The sequence below is a fragment of the Schistocerca cancellata genome, chromosome 1 (genome assembly GCF_023864275.1).
Source record: "Schistocerca cancellata isolate TAMUIC-IGC-003103 chromosome 1, iqSchCanc2.1, whole genome shotgun sequence".
Lineage (NCBI taxonomy): Eukaryota > Metazoa > Arthropoda > Insecta > Orthoptera > Acrididae > Schistocerca > Schistocerca cancellata.
Window position 1 is genome coordinate 554,504,793 of NC_064626.1, and position 23,811 is coordinate 554,528,603.

The window sequence follows — 23,811 nt, forward strand, 5'->3', positions numbered from 1 at the left end:
ATTGTTGTTGTAATGGAAGACCAAAGACTGGCATTTAACCTCAGACCTGAGGGGGCATTCTGAACATTTCGTGTAAGCTGGCCGGAGTGGCCGTGCGGTTCTAGGCACTACAGTCTGGAGCCGAGCAACCGCTACGGTCGCAGGTTCGAATCCTGCCTCAGGCATGGATGTGTGTGATGTCCTTAGGCTAGTTAGGTTTAATTAGTTCAAGTTCTAGGCGACTGATGACCTCAGAAGTTAAGTTGCGTAGTGCTCAAAGCCATTTGAACCATTTCGTGTAAGAAATTATTTCATGTGGCATGCAAGTATGTTCTGTTTCTGTCTGTGTCTTTTCCCCATGATTAATGTGTTATGAAGAGTATTATAAAATGAGATCCAACATGGAAATGAAGTGTTTCCAGACTAATGGTGATGTAACATTTCATCCTATTCTCTGTTTGAGGAATATGTTCTGAAAGTCTAACCATACGTCTCCATTAAAGTAGCTCAAAAATAATAACACCTCTGTGTTGTTATGTGTATCTCTGTTTCATGCACCATTCAGCTACAAGTGGATAGTTGCCTTCCCTCATTTTTATTTATATAAACAGAAGAAAGAGAGAGAACTGAAATTAACTTGTACAATTTTTGCAGAAATTACCTGCCACCATAAATACATAAATCTCAATGTGATTCTGTTGCAGAGGCAAATATAGGAGTATTTCATATTAAAGTATGATTAAAACATTAAAGAGCAGACATTGATTGAAAGTGATATTAATATTATTTGTTCTGTAGTAACATAGTGGAAAATTTTTTATAACTCATCTTTTATTTTTACATCTTGTGTGAAAATTTTATATGTTTTTACTGCCACTAATGTACTTTTGTGTCATATTTCTTGAAAAATTATTTTGTGATATTGTTAAACAGTAGTTAATTACAATGATGTGCATATTTTTAAAAAGGTGGCCAGCTACATTCCACAGTTAGCAAGAATGAATCCTGATTATTGGGGAGTCAGTGTGTGCACAATAGATGGACAGAGATTCTCAATAGGTGATGTCAATATACCATTCACTTTACAGTCCTGTAGGTAAGTTGAAAGTATATTTTACAAACAGTAGCATAAGGTCCAATCACCTATATTCGATATCAGTGTGCAATAACCACTCACAGATGGCAGGTGGCAGCACTAGTGTGGAGGGATTATGAACCTTGTCAGGAGCTTGCAGGAAACAGTGCAGTCATGGTCGTAATGTGGAAACAGAATTATTTATCTGACATTCAAATTCAGGCCAAGAGTGGAAGCATTTCCTAAATTGTCTAAGGTTGTAAACAGTTTGTGTGCTGCCTTGGTTAAAGTATGCCATGCATGGCAAAAAGGCACTATCCAAAACTGACACTGAGGCAACTGTGCTGCACCAAAGGCCACAGATGGCAGGGTGTGAACAACGGCTGCGGAATTGTGTACGGGCAAATAGGCATGCAGCTGTTGAGAGGATGACCACCCAGACGAACCTGGGGACTATCAACAGTGTCTCCTCAATAACCATTCAGTGAATGCTGCTGCATATGGGCCACCACAACTGGATCATGCAGCCATGTGGACTGCTGTTCATCAGTGGCAAAGGCTGGAATTTGCATTCTAGTACTACAACTCGATATCCACTGAGTGGCAACATGTAGCTTTTTCAGGTGACAGATGGCTGTTTACATGTACAATGTCAAATATCTGAAAGCAAACACCCTTCAGCAATTGTCAGAAGGGTTCAGGTTGGAGGAGGGAGTGTTATGGTCTGGTTAATGTTTTTGTGGGATTCCCTGGGTGGTCTCATCATTTTAGAAGGCACAATGGATCAACACAAATATACATCATCTTTGGGGATCATGATGTCCGCCCCTGCATGCACTTCTTTTTTTCTGGGAATGATGGCATTAATCATCAGGTCAATGCAATGTGTCACACAGCTCACAGTCTACATGTGTGGTTCAAAGAGCACCAGGATGACTTTACTGTGATTTCCTGCCAGCAAACTCCCCAAATTTAAACCCATTCGGGAATCTGTGGGACCACCTTGATCGAGCTGTTCCTGACATGGATCCTCAACTGAGGAACCCAACCCATCTGGCCATGATACTGCAGTTGGCTTGGCTCCATGTTCCTGGCGGTACCTTCCAGAACCTCATTGATTCTCTTCCTACATGTGTCTCAGTGATCCAGGTGGCAAAAGGTGGTTATTCAAGCTTTTGACGGGAGGTCGCATTAATTTGACTGGATAGTGTATCTGTGAATATTTTGTAAGTGAAAATATTATCTGCTTTTGTTCATAAAGCAATGATGCTTCTAGTTTAAAAGTATTTGATGCAATTTATGTTAGCCATATATATTACAATGGTAGTTAATTAATTCATTCATATTTCATGTTCCATTCAGGTATGTGGAAAAAGTCAAATTATGTTAACAGGCAGAAGTGGCTAATGTAGACACCTTCTGTTAAGTATGGTATAAGGGGCAGTCAAATGATAATGAGACGGATTGAAAAAAATGTTAAGTAAACTGTTCATTATTTCATAAGTATTTGCCATAACCACTAATACAGTTATCCAACTGTGAAACAAGATGGTCAATACCTTCGTTAAAAAATGATTATGGCTGCCAACAGAACCACAACTGTACCCAGGTGTGCACCTCTTCATCTGAAGAAAATTGACGGCCATGAATGTCTTTCTTCAGGCTCCAAAAATATGGTAACTGTTTGGGGAGAGATTGGTACTCCATGGAGGTTGTGTGAGGGCTTCCCAAAAAAAGCTGCTGCCGCATCTTCAAAACAATATTTTGAGTATGCTGCATAAGTTTTTTGGAAAGCCCTTCCACATCCGCCACACCATATCAATCTCTCCCCATGTAGTTTCTGTATTTTTGGAGCACTGAAGGAAGACATCCACAGCCATCAATTTGCTTCAGACAAAGAAGTGCACACCTGGGAACAATTGTGGTTCTGTAGGCAACTGCAAATTAACAGTTAAGTGATTACTTTTGAAATAATAGTTTACTTACTTTTTCTCTCTGTTTCATTTTCATTTGACTGTACCTTATAACAACAGATAGTGACAACTGCTAATCTTCCTGCACTAGTTATTATGGAAATTGTCTCTACATTACTTTGTATATGTAGATGTACATTTAGAAAAAAAGGAACTCCTCCAAAAAAAATTGCGGCTACTCCTCCTCTTACACTTACACTAAATTATACTAGGTTGCTGCTTTCAGCTTCTGTTTCATACTATGCATTTATGGAACTTTACTGATCTGAGGGCCCACTATAACTGTCTATATACTGCAAAAGTTAAAAATCTGTATTAACTAAAATCTATTTCCCCAACTACAAGTATTCTAATAAATTATAGAAGGAATTTCTAAAAAGATACTCATGTACTTTGTTTCTGAATATCTGAGGATTTTCAGTATCCTGTCTGATGTTTACAGTAGGCAACCTGCAAAAAAAAATTACTTTTGAATCCTAGTCAAGGGTGCAAAAGCTACACAGAAACTTATCTGTAGTGTGGTTGTGAATTGAACAGTGCTTCCTAAATTCACTCTTGCTATTGGTCTCAAATACCACCGGGGAGTAAATGTGTTGGTATGTTTATGAAAGAATCGCCAGGTGCCAAAGTATTTAGTAAGAGCTTAACAACAATATTCATTTACAGTGACAGAAGATGAGATGTGATATTGTGCCACTGTTCTGTACATCTTTGTGGCACCACTAAAAAAATTTCTGAGACTTTTCATTGTAAGTGTTAATATGCAGTTAATGATGCCACAGTACTTTTAATTTCTATAGACTTAGTGGCATGCTGTATACTTCTAAATTGTGGTTAGTCTAATAAATTCAACAGCTGATACAGGGATGAATTCATAATCAGTAATCATCAACTATGGTTACCTCCAGTGATCAGTATGCCACTCACTGATATCCTTGAATAAATGAGTCAGTGGTCTGACAGAACTGTAAAGTTCTTTACAGTAGGGACACTAAAATTATTAGCTAAATCTTAGTGTTTCCCACTCAGATTTGGGACAGATGTATAAGTGAGTTGCATCATATAACATCATATAATTTAATCCCTTAATGGCACTATCTGAAACAAATGCAGCCAAAGGATGTAGTTTTGACAGGTCCCAAGTACAAACACTGAACAAAGCTAAACGGACAAATTTCTTTCATCTCAGAACATGTAATAGGCTAACATGCAATTGCATCCACAGGTAACACAAATGTTATGTACAGAAATATTAATTGCAGTTGCACTGCTCTTTGGAATGTCTCGGTATTTCATCAGAGTCTTAAGGGCTTAGTGCCTGAAGTAATGAAGCTAATATTATAGTAGATTTATCTCATGAAATCAATAAAAACTTTTAGAAAATTGCAACTAAGGCCAGATGAAAATATGGGAAACAATACACACTACAAAATAAGTTATAAGTAAATTTATTAGTCATGTTAAAAAGCCATAAACTGGTAAGGCATGGTCCGGAACAATTTCATTGTGCCTAAACAGAGTTCTGGCAATAAAAACTTTGACAAAATTCCAGCTGACACCAGATGAAAATACAGGGATCAACATACGTTACAAAATAAGTTATAAGTAAATGTTATTAGTCTTGCTAAAAAAATTGCCAAGCCTCTGGATTCTAGAGTTGCATATAGGGTGGGTGGGGAAGTAAGTGTCTATTGGAAACTGCTAATATTTCCCAAAATAAGTGGTTTATTTTATTGAAAGAAGATTTATTATGCATAGCAGAATGGTTCAAATTATTTTAACAGTGCAAATTCTACACAGGAATGTTGATTTTACAGTAGTTTCTCCATTTGTTTGGGAATATTCTCAACTGACATCAACATGATTTCCTGTGGTACTTGGGTGAGAACACACCAGATGGAAGCTTCCAAATCTTCCAGAATATGTGATTTTTTGGTATGATATACTTTTTCTTACGTCCAGCCTCACAAGAAGAAGTTGAATCACGTGAGATAAGAGCTCCATGCTGGCTACTTGTGAGGAATGTGGTAAACCAGCGTATGTCCTGGAAAATGATTTTCAAGCAATTTCCTTCCACTGACTGCAAAACATGGTAAGACAGCATCCTACACAAACATGAGGTCATTGATATTGTTCTGCATGGAACAACTGGCCAAACCTGGTTTTCCAGCACAGCTAGGTACAGGTGTGACTCCATTGTGTTATGAAGAAGGAACAGACTGATAAGTTCTTTTGCTCTCATACCGAGCCAACCAAACTACACTGGTCCCATAAGATGATGCATTTTATCAACAGTAATGGGAATTATGGGAGGTTGCAAATCTTCCCCATGAAACACAACTTTATCACTCCAGATTATGTTTTAAAACAACTTGGGAAAGTGTCTAAACCAGCTGGCATCTCCATATTCCATCCAACAGTCACAATTTTCTGCAAACAATAATGTGACTTCCACAAATAAAATTCTAACTCCTTTTCAGTGACATTTTGGATTGTCTATTGTGTTAGCCCATTTTCATGGGCTGACTGACAGGTTGATTTTTTGGGGCTTCAGGTGAGCAGTTTCTGCATCAATTGTACATTTTCCTCTAACATGGATGTCCTGGGATGGCAACTTCTAGCAACATCCACGAAAGATCTCATAGTCATCAGTTTTGTATGGCAATTGCTCATGGTCCTTAGATGCAAAATAGTGTGAGGCCCATGTACAGCTCCTCACTCTTCTTGTACCACTATCACAAAGTGCCATATTTCATATTAGGAGTCCACCTGAGTCCGTTCATACACTGACAGACATTTGCCCATGAATGTCAATTTCAACGACTGCAGAGAAAGAGAGGCAGTTGTTTTTAAACAATGTACTAATTTTTTTTAAAGCTACTACATATTTATATCAGGCACCTACTTCCTGTCCAGCCAGTATATTCTCAGCTAAATTATCTCAGACACAATTATTTCACACATTGTAGGTAGGATTACATTAGGCTTCAAATGAGAGCAACCCTTTTTTCCGGTGATTGATATGACTTTCAATATGATACGCTTATTACCTAAACTAGACTTGTCAACTAGTAAAGAAAACAAGAAATTGGAAGAATGTAATTTTAGCAAAGAAAATTATTAGATAAAAGGAAGACATTTGAAAAAAAAGGGTCGATCTTTCTTCACTGGTCCATATTACAGCAAATGCAGTGGAATGAGTTTAACAGCAACACTGTTATGTATAGTTGTATGTGTTACTAAAAATTTTTATCTTTCTAAAACACACTATTAGTTTCCCTCCATAGTTTGTTGCAGATGATGTGTAATGGAGACTGTAATAAAATCATTTTCAAGATTTTTTCTTGTACAAACTATGGGTATAAAAACATGTGAAACTGACCTAGTTTTTCTTTTCCTCAGCAAACCACTTACATATGGAATAGCACTTGAGCAGCTTGGAGCAAATGTTGTTCACCAGTATGTAGGCCAGGAACCTAGTGGCCGAAACTTCAATGAACTAGTGCTGGATTACAATAGTGAGTACCACACATTAAAGAATAAGGCATTGTGAGCTCAGAAACTTGTGTTTTAAAATTATCCTCTGTTCTGAAGATATTTTGCAAGCAGTGTGGGATGTGATCTTATAGTATTCTAAATGAATTATCAAGGAGTTTATTAGGGAATAAATTGATTCCTCCTTCCTTCAGGATGAGTTAGACAATGCAAGTGGGGATCTTGACAGGTTAAGGAGGGAGTAGGGTAAAGAGAGGTGGGAAGTGGCAACAGGCAACAGGAGGAACAGACCTAGAACTTTGACAGTTTCGTAGTGGATGAACTAGGATCAGAATACCAGGTCACCAATGTTCTTAAACCTAGTGCTGGTCTGGAGCAGGTGACACAGGATTTAGGATCACTTTACAAAGATTTCACTACGGCAGACACCGTGGTTATAGTGGGTGGGCCAGGTAATATTATTGACAGAGATCCTGGGTACAGTATAGAGTGTGACCTGTCAAAGATTGCATCAGCATCGAAGCATACCAGTATTGAGTTTGTATCTGTTCTTAAGAATGGCTGCTTAAGTTGGGTGCAGGGTCACACATTGGTGTGGTTCCTGTTGATTCCCTCAATAGGTGGCCTTCACCTCAACAGGAAAGGAAAGGGTAAACTGGCTGGGAAAATAGCAGGAAAGTTAAAGGGGGGAGGCACTGTCATGAGTGATAAAATACCAGTGGTTATAGGGTTCAGATAACTCTTTTAGGGTAGAGAGAACAGAAAGAAGCCAAGTTTTAAGAGAGTGTAGGATTGAGACAAACCTTCAGTTTGAGAAAAAAACAAACAAAAAAAACATAATTTTAGCTTATTACATCAGCAAAAACAGCTGACAACAATTAACAGAAATTTCAACTCTACTCAATTCTAACTCAGTCAATGTGAAATGTCAGCTATCTTTATTGCATCAAAATATTCGAGAACTGAGAAATAAAATTAAAGAAACTAATTATCTGCATAGATGAATTAGAGTCCTCAAACCCAGCTGACATAATCTGCCTCTCTGAGCATAATGTGACCACTGGTATAGAACTTTTAAGTGTTACAGGACTTAGGTTAGCATCTCACTTTAGTAGAGCAGAAATGGAGAAAGGAGGAGTTGTCACATTCATCAGGAACTGTCATAAACTTAAGAACATAGGCATTCATTAATTTTGCCTAGAACAGCATATGCAACATGTGCAACAGTAGTAGTATTTCACAAAAAATCCTTCGTAATATTAAGTGTATATCAAGCACCTGCAGGTAACTTTAATGTGTTCATAAACCACCTTGAAGCTGTACTGGTCCATTTAACAACCAAATACAAATAAATAGTGGTTGCTGGTGACTTCAATATAGATGTCCTTAAAGATTCTTCCAATAAGAACTTATTTGAGTTAGTAACACTATCATTCAACTTAATTCACACTGTAAAGTTCACAACTAGGGTAGCCAATTGCTCACAAATTGCCATTGATAATATCTTTATAGAAAAGTCCAATGAACAAAATTACATTACAAAACCAATGTTCAATGGCCTCTCAGACCATGACATGCAGTTCCTTCTGTTAAATGTTAATACTGAACAGGATATAAAATCTGTTAAATCTGAACTCAAGAGGTTAATCAATAAGTCAAAAATATATTATTTTAGGACACTCCTCAGAGACATTCGCTGGAGTGATGTTTACAGAACTCATGGCACGAATGAAAAATATAACACTTTTGCCAATAAAGTCTTACCTTATTTGAACACTGTTTTCCCCCAAAACTAACCAAGGTTAGAGCAAAGTCTACAAAGAAGCCATGGATTACTCAGGGAATAGAGGTATCTTGTAAAACAAAAAGAAAACTGTCTGATGTTGATGCTATAGCACATTACAAGAAATACTGCAAAATATTAAAGACTGTAATACAGACATCAAAGCAAATATATTACAAGGAAAAGATAGTCATATCAGATAAGAAAATAAAGACAATATGGGATATAGTGAAGGAGGAGATCGGTAGAACCAGACATGAAGAGGGACAAATAACATTAAGAGTAAATGATACATTGGTGACATGTGTATAGTCTTGCATAACTTTTCAACAAACATTTTATAATTGGTACTGAAAAGATGGAGTTGTCAGGTTCTGTAGATACTGCCGTGAAATACCTCAGACCAGATATTTCAAGTAACTTCCATAATATGTATTTGACCCTCACTACCCCAGCAGAAGTAATGTCCATCATAAAATCTTTAAAATGAAAAACATCTAGTGGGTATGATGAAATACCAACAAAGTTAATTAAATAATGTGATTCTAAGTTAAGTAACATATAAGCTATCTGTGTAACCAGTCGTTTATCAGTGGAATATTTTCTGAATTATTGAAATATGCTGAAGTTAAGCCACAGTTTAAGAAGGGAGATAAAGAAACAGCATCAAATTTCCATCCAATTTTACTTTTGCCAGCATTCCCAAAAATTTTAGAAAAGGTAATGTACAATTGGCTATATAACCTTCTCATCACAAATAACATACTGTCAAAGTCGCAGTTTGGATTTCTAAAGGGTTCTGATATTGAGAAGGCTATCTACACTTACAATGAAAATTCATTAGACAAAAAATTGCAGGCAACTGGTATATTTTGTGATCTGTCAAAGGCATTTGACTGTGTAAATCACATTATCCTTTTAAGTAAATCAGAATATTATGGTGTAACAAGAAATGCTGCAAAATGGTTCAGGTCTTATATCTCTGGCAAGAATCAAAAGGTGTTATTAGGAAAGAGACATGTATTAAGCTATCAGGCATCATCCATCTGGGAACTAATTATATGTAGGGTCCCGCAAGGTTCCATCTTAGGGTCTTTACTTTTTCTTGTGTATATCAACGATCTTTCATCAGTAACATTACCAGATGCCAAGTTTGTTTTGTTTGCCGATGATACAAACATTGCAATAAATAGCAAATCAAGTGTAGTCTTAGAAATATTGGCTAATAAAATATTTGTGGGCATTAATCACTGGTTCCTAGCAAATTTTTTGCCACTAAACTTTGAAAAAACACACTACATGCAGTTCAGAACTTGTAAGGGGTGTCCCATGAGTATATGCCTAACATGTGATGACAAGCAGATAGAAGAAGTGAACAGTGTTAAATTCTTGGGATTACAGCTTGAGAATAAATTCAAGTGGGAGGAGCATACCACAGAACTGCTGAAGTGTCTAAACAAATCTTTATTTGCAATGCAAATTCTTTCAGACATAGTGGATATAAAAATGAAAAGGCTGAGATACTATGCTTACTTTGACTCCATAATGTCATATGAGATTATTTTTTGGAGCAATTAATCATTTTTTCCAGGCACAAAAATGTGCAATAAGAGTTGTATGTGGTGTAAACTCAAGAACATCCTGCAGAGCCCCATTTAGGGAACTAGTGATACTAACTACTGCTTCCCAATATATTTATTCCTTAATGCAATTTGTCATTAAAAATATATCACTTTTTCAAACCAACAGCTCAGTTCATGGAATTAATACTAGAAATAAGAATAATCTTCACAAGGATTTAAAGTCACTTACTCTTGTACAAAAAGGTGTGCGTAGTTCAGGAACACACATTTTCAATAACTTGCCAGCCGCCATAAAAAGCTTACCAACCAATGAAATTCAGTTTGAGAGAAGCCTAAAGGATTTATTGGTGGCCAACTCCTTCTACTCCATTGATGAATTTCTCAGTAGAACCAACTGATTTTTGTTTGTTTGTTTGTGTGTGTGTTTGTGTGTGTCTATATATAGCACAATCTAACTTCTGCACCATTTCAGTGCAGTAATGTGTTCATTGTAAATAAGTATTGTAATAGTTCTGTTATATGTTTATTACCTTATAAATAAAAAAAACATTTTTTTTTAATTTTAAATTCAGTACACTAATTCAATCTTAGTAAATGAGTGTTTAAAATGATCCTTTCATATAGTGTTCAAAAAAATTAATTAATTAATTAAAAAAATAAAAGGGGGGGGGGGGGGTGCGATCATTCCACTTGGGACCTGTGGAAGGTACATTAGCTTATTTGTTTTAGTTGTAAATATTTGTCATGTATTATTGTTTTTCTGACATGTTATACATCCTGGAGGACCTCCTCACTATGGATCAATTGGAATGGAAGTAAATCTAATCTAATCTAATCTAATCTTCTGTGTTCCTCCAGTGCTCTTGTCAGCATTTATTTACATTGTTTGCATGCTAGTTTTCTCCTTCCAGTCCATGGACATTCATTAATTCATTTTTTGTGTTCTGTGCATACCATCAATGAGGGAAAACCTTCAGGGATGGGGAATGTGAAAGAAGTATAAATTAACTAAAGATAAGCAAATTGAAGAATTTTAATTTGTATACTGTAGTAACAGTTAACTATCATTATATTGCTTAATACTATTTCTGCTCATGGCAGTGGTGGACACAGAAAAACATCAAGGATGAGGAGTAAAGATATCTTGAGCTACCTTTATCTTTTACCATTATAAAAAAAATAATCAAGTGACATGCAAAGTTTAAGAAAGTTTTATTTAAACTTATTATACGCATATACAAGACAATGCCATCTTATGATATAAAAAAGTTACAATTGTGGTTCTCTTCCTTAAATGATAAATTCTGTGCACCTGTTCTTCCTGGCAAATTGGTTAATTACATTGTCAATAGGACAATCACTGTCAAGGAGAGTTTTCAAAAGAGCTAAGCCATGAAGTCGATCCCTATGTGCCAGACAGAAACGTACAAAATACGATGATGCAGATGCGCATGCTACATAGGAAAGCACAAGTATGAGGTGCGACAATAAAGTAATGAGACTGATGCGCAAAAAATGTTGATTACCATTTTAGTCAAGTTTAGTGTTGTCTCCTTCAAAGTAGTTCCCTTCTGACTGCACACACTTTTTACAGCCATTGATGGTAACATTTCTGGAACTCATCTTCTGTAATATCCTCCATGACCCTCATCACAGCTTTTTGGACATCTCGTGTTTTTTGAAAATGGTTTCCCTTTACCGCCATTTTGACTCTTGGAAATAGAAAAAAGTCACATGGAGTGATATCTGGTGAATAAGGTGGCTGTGATAGTACTGAAATTTGTGTTGAGGTGGAAAATTGCTGTACTGACAGAGCAGTATGGAATGGCACATTATCGTGATGCAGAATCCAATTATCAGCAATGTTGGCACGAACACGAAGGACTCTTTAACAAAGTCTTTCTAAAATTTCTTTGTAGTAATATTGGTTAACTGTTTGTCCAGGAGGCACCCACTCTTTATGAATGATTCCCTTGGAATCAAAGAAACACACAAGCATGCATTTCACTTTTGACTTTGGCATGCAAGCTTTTTTAGGTCTGGGTGATCCCTTTGAACACCATTGTGAACTTTGGTATTTTGTCTCTGGATCATACTCAAAAAACCAACTTTCATCACCAGTGATAACACGGCTCAACAATACAGGATTGATTTCTGTTTGCTCTAACAGATCGGCTGCCACATTTTTCTGTGTTTCTTGCTATTGTGGTGTGAGATTTTTGGGGACCATTTTTGCACAAATCTTTCTCATACCAAGATCTTCAGTTATTATTAGATGAAACATTTCTCGATTGATTTTCAGTTCTTCTGCAATCATTTTCATGGATAATCTTCAAACAGATTGTACGAGTTCATGCACCCTGGCCAAGTTGATATCTGTCCATGAGGTTGATGGTCGTCCACTGTGGTCTTCATCTTCAACATTCGTTCTGCCTTCACTAAACAGTTTATGCCAATGAAAAGCTTGAGCTCTTGACATAATCTCCACTCCAAACACCTTCTGAAGCTTACCGTAAGTTGTCATCACATTTTCACCCAATTTAATGCGAACGAAATAGCATACCGTTGCACAATATTATGCGCTTCCATTTCCATGATGAGAGACACAAACACATGTTAACTTATTACAGCACAATTCACAACTGATCAGTTGCATCGATGTGCTGCTTGGACTAGAAGCAGCTTATAGACAAAGTTCAAAGATATTGTGCCTATGCAAGCCTGCAGGGTTGCCATATCTTGCAAAGAAAATCAGTCTCATTACTTTATTGTCACACCTCATACTCAATAATTCGATTCAGTTGAGTTGACTGATGAAAGAAATGAATGAATGAATGAATAGTGTGCGTGCTGACTGGCAGGGGCAGCGCAGCGTGGGTGGCAGTGCACAAGGGAGGGGGGTGGGGGGGGGGGGCACCTCCCATATGTATCAACCACCATCTGAAATTTAATGAATGAAATTAGAAAGAAAAAGAAATATAACACTTTGAAACTGGAGCTGCTGGCTCCTCAGCTGTAGTAAATAGCAAATATTTTTCTGCTATTGGTAGCTTATTATTTACTTGATTTTATGTTGGTTTTTTCAAAGAAAGTAATTACGTACATCAATATACAGTATAATGAGTCCTGTTTACAGCACATCACTACTTGTGATGCAGATTTAAAAGGAACATTTTCAATGTTTCACTCTATATATTCAGATAAATTGCAGAAAGGGTGATTTTATTTTGAATTTGTAGGTATTCTCTATTTCTTGCTTTATGTTAGATGGGATCTTATTGAACCTTTGTACCAGAGTGAACTCCACTCTGAATTCTAAACAAGGAGGCAAAGCCTACATGAAAATTATTTTTGTGTCTTGCAGTGTGATTGTGATCAAGTGAAACTGATCTTAATTATCAGGACCATTAAGAAGTTATCATATTGGGAAATTTGTGTAAGAATCCCAAGAACCTAAAAAAGGCTTTTGCTTGATGTACAGTTATCTAAAAGCTGGACTATAAGTCAGTCACAAAAATGTATTTGAGTTTTGTGAGAACTCTTTCAATGATATTTTGTTACGGTAGCTGTTTAATGCTTCACACACTTCCCTCTTGATAGCCAAACACATTTCATTCAGCAGCTCTCTGTCTATAGTAGCCCTATGTTTCATTTTACACGATTAGGCAGTAGTATCCACTTTTTTAGATGTTTCTTTACAGTAACAGTGCACCACAGAGGGTCCCTTCCACCATGTTCTCTTCTGTAGGTACATATCTATCTATAGGTACATATCTATCAAGGATGTGGTCAACTACTCTTTTAAATTTGGGCCACAGTTCTCCTACATTCAACCATCCAGAGATAAATGTTTCAGGTTTCTTCCTAAGAAACAACACTACTGCCATTTGTTTAGTTTGCTGAACATATAAATCTTTCTATTTGTTTTAGTTTCCTTTGTACTTTGCTAATCATTGTTGCTACAACTGCCTCATTGTCACTGAGAGCAGTTTTACTGTGGACATCATCAAAGAGGTCAGGTCTATTTTTAAACTAACATTGTTACAAGTGTCTGTACAAGTAAATACAATGCATCTACATTTGTTTGCAAAACTTAAGGATGAAAGGACCTTTGCATGATGTGTCACTGCCAAGTAACATAGCTTGATGAAACTTGCATCATACATGGAAAGAAATCCTGTAGTATAGTGTAAAAGGTAACTGAAAGAAATACACAATGAGACAAACGAAAATGACACTTTTATTCAAAGACAATACATTTACTGAAGTCAATGGGATTTAGGATGGGCTGCTGAACATTACAAAAGATGGGATATTATTCTTTGTAGGGTAAGTGATCACCATGGACTTCACTGCATGTGCTTCCATGCTTACCATAAGGTTCATAAGAAGTTCTTGTGGTAGGACTTTCCATTCCCCCGCCAGTGTGATTGACAACTGCTGCATGGCCGTTGGTGCCTGTGGACATGCTGCAGTACATCTCTCCACTACATCCCACACATGCTCGATGGAATTTAAGCTGGTGAAACGGGCAGGTCACTCCACTTGTCACATATCCTCCTGTTCCAAGAGCTCCTCCAGCAGTGCTGTTTGGTATGGTTGAACATTGTCATCCATAAAAATTGGACAGGAGTGAGTAGAATTCACCATTGAAGGTTCCATACAAACTTAATTATGTATATAGACAGTTCATCGATCTTGGGAATCAAGAATCTCAGTTATTTTTGCCTGTTATTGACATTGGTTCTGGCAAAATATTGATATCAGCAATTCCAAGACTTTTGAGACTATTTCAGGTTTGAAATATTTTTGTGTGATAATTACTAATTAACAATTTGGATTTTTTCCTTTACTTGTACTTTGAAACCTTGCTTCTTACCAAATTTCATGAGTCTATATCAATAAGAAGTACCCTATAGTTTTAATGAGTGAATTTGTGATTATCACATATGTGTCATAAATGACTGTATCTTTTGATTGCATTGACTTAAATACTTAACTTTTTTACACCATCAAGGGACTGTAAACATTAGTATGTGACAAAATTTCAACTTGATATGTCTACCTGTTCTTGAAAAAAAGACGTCTTAACAGATGGACAGACAGACAATTGAATAATGAATGACTTTTTTTTGTGTGAAATAATTACAAATTTCAGATTTTTTTCTTTTACTTGTGCTGTGAAATTTTGCTTCTTGCCAAAAATTCATGATTCCAGTCAACTGATTTCATTGACTTAGAAGCCTACATTTATTACATTGCCAATAGGCCATAGACCTTAGTATATGACACCAATTTCAGCTTGATACATGTACTCATTCTTGAGAAAAATGAATCTTAACAGATGGATGGACAGACAGACAGACAGACAGACAGGTGGATAACAAATGACAATTTTTTCCTGTGGGAGACTTACAAATTATGTTTTCATATTTTTTCCTTTACTTTTACTATTAAAACTTGCTTCTTCTCAAATTTCATAATTCTAGGTCAATGGAAGTACTACATAGGTTTTGATGGTTGAGTTTGTTAGTATTAAAATACATGACAATCTTTTGATTGCATTAACTTAGAAGTTTAAAAGTTTTACATCACCAAGGGACCATAGGCCTTAGTATATGACATAAATTTCAACTTGAGTAGCTACCCTTTCCTGATGAAAAGGGGTTTTAACAGACAGACAGACGGACAGACAGACAGACAGTCAGTAATCAAATTACAAAAAAATTTTTTTCATGTGATATAATTACAGATTAACAATTTTCAGAGTTTTTTCCTTTAGTTGTGCAGTGAAATTCTGCTTCTTGCCAAGATTCATAAGTCAGTGGGTGGTAAATTACAAGTTTTAAGGTGTGAGTTTACAAGTATCAAAATGTGTGACATATACAACCATATCTTTTGATTTCATTGCAGTAGAAGCTTCAGTTTTTTACACTGCCAAGGGACTTTAGTATGTCGCATCAATTTCAACTTGATACACCTATCCGTTCCTGAGAAAAAGGTTGTTTAATAGTCAGTCAGTCAAACAGACAGACAGACAACTAAGTGATCCAATAAGAGTACTGTTTTTACCGATTGAGCGGTGGAACCCTAAAAAAGAAATCAAGGCCGAATGCATCCCTGAAAAGACACACATGGGGATGGAGAACATTATTACAATCTTGTTGACCACTGAGTAAAATGTGTTCAAATATTTGCTGGTCAGTACGCCTATGCAACATTATACCACCCCACACCACAACAACTGGATCACAGAAACAATCATGTTCAACATGACATATGAGGATATGTCCAGAATCAGTGATCAGACTGATTTGTTCTCATCCGAAGAGAGCACGCAACCCCACTCCTTGTTGGTCTTGTCCCTCATTACAAGCAGTACCGCCAATGCACAGGTGTGACTGGAACATAACATGCTGGTCACGGAGTAAAGAGACAACCTTCTTGCAGTTTCTGTGCGGCTGTGGAGTGTGAGATGGTGTTCCTTGTGGTCACATTAAGTGTGCCTACAATTGAACCCACTGTTTGATGTGGGTCCCTTCTTGGCTGTTGCACAAAGCGATCATCTGCTGCTGTAGCTGACAGTTGCCAACGACCTCCTCTCCTTTGGGCACTAGTGCCTGTGGTTCAGAATGCTCTCCGTGCTCATAGGACAATGCCACTTACCATACTTCATCCTTCTTCCTGTTTCCCGATGATTCTTCCCCACATGAAGTCATTCAAAAGCTGTCTCTGGTCTATGTTGTTATGAAGAACAGCAGCACTGCTCATTAATTGACACGCGCAGACTTGTAGCATTTGGGGATATAGTCTTGCTGACCTCAAGCCATGCTACATCCAACTTTCAGTGCATGACTGAGAGATCTCTGCCAACATGCTCCTGCACTTTCATTCATTTTCACCAAGTAATAGCAAATAAATAAATGATCACAACAAAATAAATGATTATTTGCAATCTTGACTGTTTTATTAAGTTACAACATACTCTAATCCAAAGAGTTATCCATTCATTCATTATCCTTGCTTCTGTTCAGTTTTATAATCATTGGTTTTAGTGCAAATTAAGACCAAAAGTGCTGTATGAATACATTTATGAGTGTGAAATTTTCCATCTCTACTGTCAGCTTTATACATTTCTCCCCACCATTGTTATCATGACACTGTGATCAAGTCATTAGTTATGATTCTGTGATACAATACTGTTTTCCATAATCTGTACCTAACTGATCATTATATCTTACAATTAATGTTTAGCCATCATAGACAGACCACTGACACATTGATTTAGAATATTTTTGTTAATAATGTGCTTCACACAATATTTTACTTTCCTGTTTTAGTCCAACAGGTATTGCAGTTGCAACTCCATTTTCATTGACCATATTAATGTTTTTGGACATTTAATTTGTTTCAGTTTATCAGAGAGCAGAAATGAATGACATAGTTGTTAGTTTTACATGGAAAATAAGAATGTTAAAATAATTATAATTTGCAAAAATTATTTTATTTCATTTGTTTATGTGATAATAATATGACAGTTGCTTCTTTAGTACATTCTAGTGTCACAAATTAAAGTGTATTGTTCGAATAATGTAGGCCAGCCATAAAAAAGTTACATTATTTGTTGTGTAAGTGCAAATGTGGAAGTTTTTCACTGATATACAAGATGAACATTTCTTAGCCAAATGAAGGTAATCATTAATAATAGTTTTATTTCATGTGCCTTGCCTGAGACATTTTTCACATAAAAATAATACTTATGTAATTCATTTATTGCTAACAATAAGCAATAAACTGAAGCAGATGTACTACCTAGGAAAGTTAGTGTGGTGTTTGAAAATTGGGGTATTATTCCAAAATTCCCTGGTTTAAAATAAAAAATTAAATGAGGTGCCTGAAGATGATGTCTTACTAACAAAACTATTCCTGGCCTATAAGCTACAGTCTTGGACAGACCTTGACAAAAGTCTGTTAATAATACGCTCACTGTTGATTTTACAGTTAAATCACTGCAGGTTGTTTGGGCTAAAAACAAATTGTCTGTGGCTGTTGCACTACGCCATTCAGTCCTCATTGGGAATTTCACTGTGTACAGTAATACAAAGCTGGACATCAATAACACTAGGTCTATTTGTGAGTATTATCTGATGGAAAATCAACATTAAAGGCTCCACAAACAATATTTAACCAATTAAGTCAGCATAACAAACTGTTTGTAATCGCTTTATGAAGCTCAGCATATTTCCTGCTGGTGACCTGTAAAGTGTCAGTGTTACACGTTTGTGTGTTTCCTGATCCACTACTGTGGCACAGTGTTTAAAGAGCTTTTTAACACAGAATTCACTAACCTGAAGGGGTTGGCACTTGAATTCATTTTTTGCACATACAGTTGCTCTCCCTCTTCTTACAAGTTGTACAACAGGGCAATAGAAGCTTGTATCCATCAAGGTGAATGTGTTCAATTTTAGTGATTTCCTTGCAATACTCTGACATGCACAACAAGTCTGTTGATATTCCATGCATCCCTTCATTTTCTGCTATGTATTTGAGAAGCTTATCTTTTTATTAATGAGACTTCTGGTGGAAGCACTAAATGCATTTTCTTTAATATCTATACCTTTGTCTAAGATGGAGTGTTTTGTATTATTAGCAGTTGTCACAACTGATACTACATATATTCTGCACCCTTTCTTACGAATGAAGTTACCCTGTACAAGGCTAGGGAACACATCTGAAACCACTGCTTTGGTCATACTGGATGCTTCTGCAATTAGCAATGCAAATAGCTGCTAGCCTCTCACCAAAAGCATCCAAATGAAAACTGTGTTATGTAGGTGTGACCAAGTAAGTGATGGTGCATCAGTTACACCCACGTGCGAACATCCCTCTCCCCTGAGCATTTTTCCAAGTTTTGTCTTAACACATTCGACAGAATGTGCCATCCAGGGCATATCATACAGCTCAAAAAGTGACAGTCTTCATGTTAGTGTGAACTGCTTTTCCAGGAATGTTCCTCAAAAACCCTAAATTGCAAATGACATCACTGAGCCCTGCACTTGATTTAAAAACACTAGTTACACAGTAATCAGTTACCAAAGAGTTCTGCACCAGTTCTGATATTCTGCTCCCATGACCACTACCCAGAAATAAAATCTTTATGATATCTTTAAAACTTTTCTTGCTAGATTTTGCTTGCATATTATGCCATGTACTGTCAGATTGCTATGGAACTTCTTGGGCTACCTGAAAACTTTTCACTTCAGTCTCCACACATTAAATCTATTGTAGACAACAAGACTGAAGCAATCAGATTTTTGATATCTTCAGAGCTGTTTCATGCTACAGAAGTGATGTTACTGCACATTTATGGTGAATTCCCTCTCTAATATCTGAATTCATTCATTTATTCATACACCTAGTTCCAAAAATCACTTCATTAAGAAAAGGCTTCAGATATGTGGAATGAATCAAGTTGTATATTAATAAGTAGGAGCAGCACGTTCTGTAAAGTATAAGCATGAAATTATGACTAATGCTAGTTTACTCATGCTGATAATTATGGAAATTATTTCTAATTTACTTTATACACTTCTTTATGTCTATGTATATTAGGAGAAAACCAACTAAAAAAGCCGCTCCTCCTCCTTTGTACTACTCAACAGCCATTTCAGTCTAATATATTAAACAAAGTATTTATGTAACTTTACATGCTCAAATGATTTTTTTGGGCACTTTGTTTTGCACAGATGGAAATTTTTTTCATTAACAAGGTAACTTCATCCAGAAGCAAACTGTGGTATGCTCTTCTTTAATGCTTGTAAATGCCATGATAGCAGAGAGGGTGAAAGAAAAAATGTGATTCACTTATATTGTCTTACCACTTTTTTCAGAAAAGCCTCATAATCCTATGATAAATGCTGGAGCTATTCTTGTGTGTGCATTATTAAAGACACTTGTGAAACCAGAAATGACATTAGCTGAGAAGTTTGATTTCACAATGAACTATTTCAAGGTAAATTATCACTTTGATGTTAGTCTGAAAATATTTCATTACATTATTAATGGTATCAAAGAAATAAATTTGAGGTGTTTGTGTTGTCTGTGTGTAGAGAATGGCAGGAGGTGAACCATTAGGTTTCAACAATGCAGTTTTCCTGTCAGAACGTGAAGCTGCAGATAGAAATTATGCATTGGGCTTCTATATGAGAGAACACAAGTGCTATCCAGAGAAAACCAATCTCCGAGAATGTATGGACTTTTATTTCCAGGTACATTTGATAAGATATTATTTTTGCATTATTCTTGCACATTTTTTCATAGTTTAATTGAAGTAGTTTCTCCCTTTAATGTTGTACTTCTTCAGTAAAAAATCTGTGACACACTCAAAATTTTTGTCTTTTACACACAAATATACATTCACAGTTTTCAAACAGCATTTTTAATTAGTCAGAAAGAAAGCACTGAGTTTAAAGATGCACTAGTTGCCATCATGCCTGCTTCATCAAAAACACCATTTAAAAGAAAATGCAGAAAAAGGAAAGGCTAAAAAGAATTCTTTTATCAGGTGCAGATCTAGTGTTTGGGTTCTGCATGGGGGGATCACAGTGTGCTACTGTCACCCTCCTCCCCCAACCCCCTCCCCACCCACACCTCCCAACCCCCCAAATTTTACTTGCAGTCACCAGGCACCCACAGTTTTAACATGCCACAGATCCCTATGATTTTAATAATACTAACAATAAAACATATAAAATGTTTTAATATAATAAGAGTATAGATAAGAATAATAATGCTTACATTAGTACTTAGTACATACCTTCTTCCAACAAATTACATTCATCTGAAAATTTGAGATGAATATATATCATGCAGTTAATTTAAGAATTGCAAGTGCAATGGCACATTAGTGCAGCCATGATCACAGCCAGACATGCAGCTGGTCAAATGCAACCAAGTTTACATGGAAGGCGAACGTGCAAAACACAATGCAGCTGACTGCCAGACGGCCAGTGTGTGGTCAGCCATCAACACAGTTTCAACTGCATGGGTTTTTTACATTTGATTATTTATTTAGTGACACATTTCTTCACAATAATGTTCCTTCACCATGGTCTTTGATAAGGAAAAATTTATTATAACATTTAGGAAGAAGCCTACTCTGTGGGACCTGTTATCCAAATACCCTGTTAAAAACATAAAAAAGAGAATGTAGGATTTAATGACTTTGATGTTCAGTGGCAGCAAATGAACAACACAATAGAACCTCTAAGTTTTTGTCCCTATTTTATATTTCATTAACACAACATGTACATATAATTCGGTGAATGTAATCCAACTACCATGGCAGAGTGCCTTCATCTGCAAAATAATTGGTAAATACATGTCTATACTGTGAATTGAATCTCAGTGTCATTGTTTAATATCCTCATGAATCTAAGAAAATCCATGCAGTGGATCTATAAATAGAACACCATCTTTGTTTCATACACAGTTATTAGAATACAACATGCCTTAACAAGGTCTACAGGAAAATCAACATTTACATTCTGGGGCTTGTGAAAGATACTGCACTTATTTGGCCATTATTCCCAATGTGCACTCTGAAAAACTTCTAGATTGAGAATAGTGACAGTAAAAATAAGAAAAAAATAAAGAAAACACTCTATTTGTAGAGCATGATTGCAACATAGGCTGTACCCACTCTTGTTTTCTTCTTTTGCTTCATCTTATGATTCCAGAGGTACACAGCTGTAGCTATCTCCACAGCCAGTCGACTGCCAGCCAGCTGTAGCCCTGGATGTAGTAGCTGTGGCCGTGGTCAGCTGTTGGTCATGGCCATGGCCACATTAGCGTGTAATTGCCCCAACAGTAACAAATTCTCACAACTTTGATAATGACATAATTTATGCAGCATGAATTCAGAATATGCATCCACAATTATCAGTATTTCACTATGCTTGGGAAGTCAGCCTTTCTGTTCCCCCCCCCCCCCCCCCCCCCACTTATTCAGCTTCCTGTAGGTTGTTAGTTCTACCTGTCAACCTATAAATCACATCAGATCTGTTGTTCATAGCTGATATGATCAGCCAGTGAATGTGCACCTTTAGCTAGCTAGAATGCTTCTGGTCCAGTTGTAAGCCCATCCACATGGACAGCCGTCCAAGCAAGCAACTGAGAAGTATCATTTTTCTGAGACTTGTAGTGTTCACACTACTTATTCTCTGAAAGTTGTGTGTGAAACTGAAAGCTGATATACGAAAATATATAAATGCTTCTACTCAAAATGATTTTTGGGAGGAGTAATGAACCTCATGATACCTGCCTACCTCCTCCCCCCACTCCTCCCACCTTTAGATTTAAAGCTGAGCTTGATACCATTGGTAAAAGTTTACTGACAGAAATACTTTCACAGTGATCTAAGGTACATAAGGAAGAATTTTTTAGGCTTTTTCCCTTTCTTTCTTCTTCTAAGAAGCAACTATGCTAATAGTGAACATATTGTATATTTTAACACTATCTCTCGTTATTCATCAGTAGTGGTCAGAAAGAGAAACCAGGATTTATATGCAGGGAGTGGTACCACAGGTAGCAGGGGTTGTGTGGAGGGGATTGGGTGGTTTTTTAAGGATTTCAGGAAAGTGCAGAAAGAGCTTCACTTTTCATAGGGCGCAGGACAAACACGGGAAGTAGATAGACACAGGAACAACCAGTATTGTAGAATGAGATATTCACTCTGCAGCGGAGTGTGTGCTGATATGAAACTTCCTAGCAGATTAAAACTGTGTGCCGGACCAAGACTCAAACTCGGGACCTTTGCTTTTTGCAGGCAAGTGCTCTACTGTCCGAGCTACCCAAGCATGACTCATGCCCCATCCTCACAGCTTTACTTCTGCCAGTATCTCATCTCCTACCTTCCAAACTTACTAAACACAGTTTTCCAAAATTCCTTCACAAAAGAAGATGAAGTAAATATTCCAGAATTCAGATCTAAAACAACTGCCAACATGAGTAACTTAGATGTAGATACCCTCGGTGTTGCAAAGCAGCTTAAAACATTTAAGAAAGGCAAGGCTCCTGGTGCAGATTGTATACTTGTGAGGTTCCTTTCAGAATATGCTGATAAAATAGCTCCATACTTAGTACTCATATACAGCCACGTGATCATAGAAAGATCCACACCCAAAGACAGGAAAGTTGCACAAGTCACACCAATACTCAGACAGGAAATAGGGGTAATCCACCCTAAATTACAGACACATATCACTACCATCAATTTCCAGTAGGATTTTGGAACATATACAGTGCTCAAACATTATGAATCACCACAAAGAAAACAATATATTGATAAATAGCTAACATGGTTTCAGAAAATGTCTATCTTATGAAACACAATTATTCTCACAAATAACGAATACTGTTGACCAAGGATGTCAAATTGATTCCATATTTTTAGAATTCAAGAAAGCTTTTGACACAATTCCTTACAAGCGACTTCTAATCAAACTGCATACCTATACAGTATCATCTCAGTTGTGTGACAGGATTTTAATTTCCTATTAGAAAGATCACTGTTCATTATAACTGATTGCAGGCTTAAAGTAAAATAGATCTGGCTTTCCCCAAGGAAGTGTTATAGGCCCTCTATTATTCCTGATCTACATAAATGAATTAGGAGACAACAATGGAAACTCCAGGTAGGAATATCAACAATGTAGGAAAACATAGACTGCTATTTACTGTAAAGAACACATCTCAAGTTGCAGACAGACACAATAAAAAGACACTCACTTATAGCTTTCAGCCACAGCCTCCGTCAGTAAAAGAGACATACACTCGCACAATTCACACACACATGCACAAGCAAGCACACCTCATGCACACACGACTGCCAACTCCAGCATCTCAGGCCAGAGTGCAACATGA

General features: G+C 36.7%; 1 protein-coding gene across 2 annotated transcripts in view; it reads left to right on the forward strand.

The window, feature by feature from the left end:
• The window catches only part of LOC126180548 (glutaminase liver isoform, mitochondrial-like), a 119,277-nt gene that overhangs the window by 54,504 nt on the left and 40,962 nt on the right, over positions 1 to 23,811 (forward strand). For both annotated transcript variants that reach the window (XM_049924703.1, XM_049924704.1), the window contains 4 exons: positions 948 to 1,075; positions 6,430 to 6,545; positions 19,779 to 19,900; positions 19,998 to 20,156. In XM_049924703.1, the coding sequence (XP_049780660.1) occupies positions 948 to 1,075; positions 6,430 to 6,545; positions 19,779 to 19,900; positions 19,998 to 20,156 (525 nt within the window). The remainder of the gene's footprint in view (positions 1 to 947; positions 1,076 to 6,429; positions 6,546 to 19,778; positions 19,901 to 19,997; positions 20,157 to 23,811) is intronic.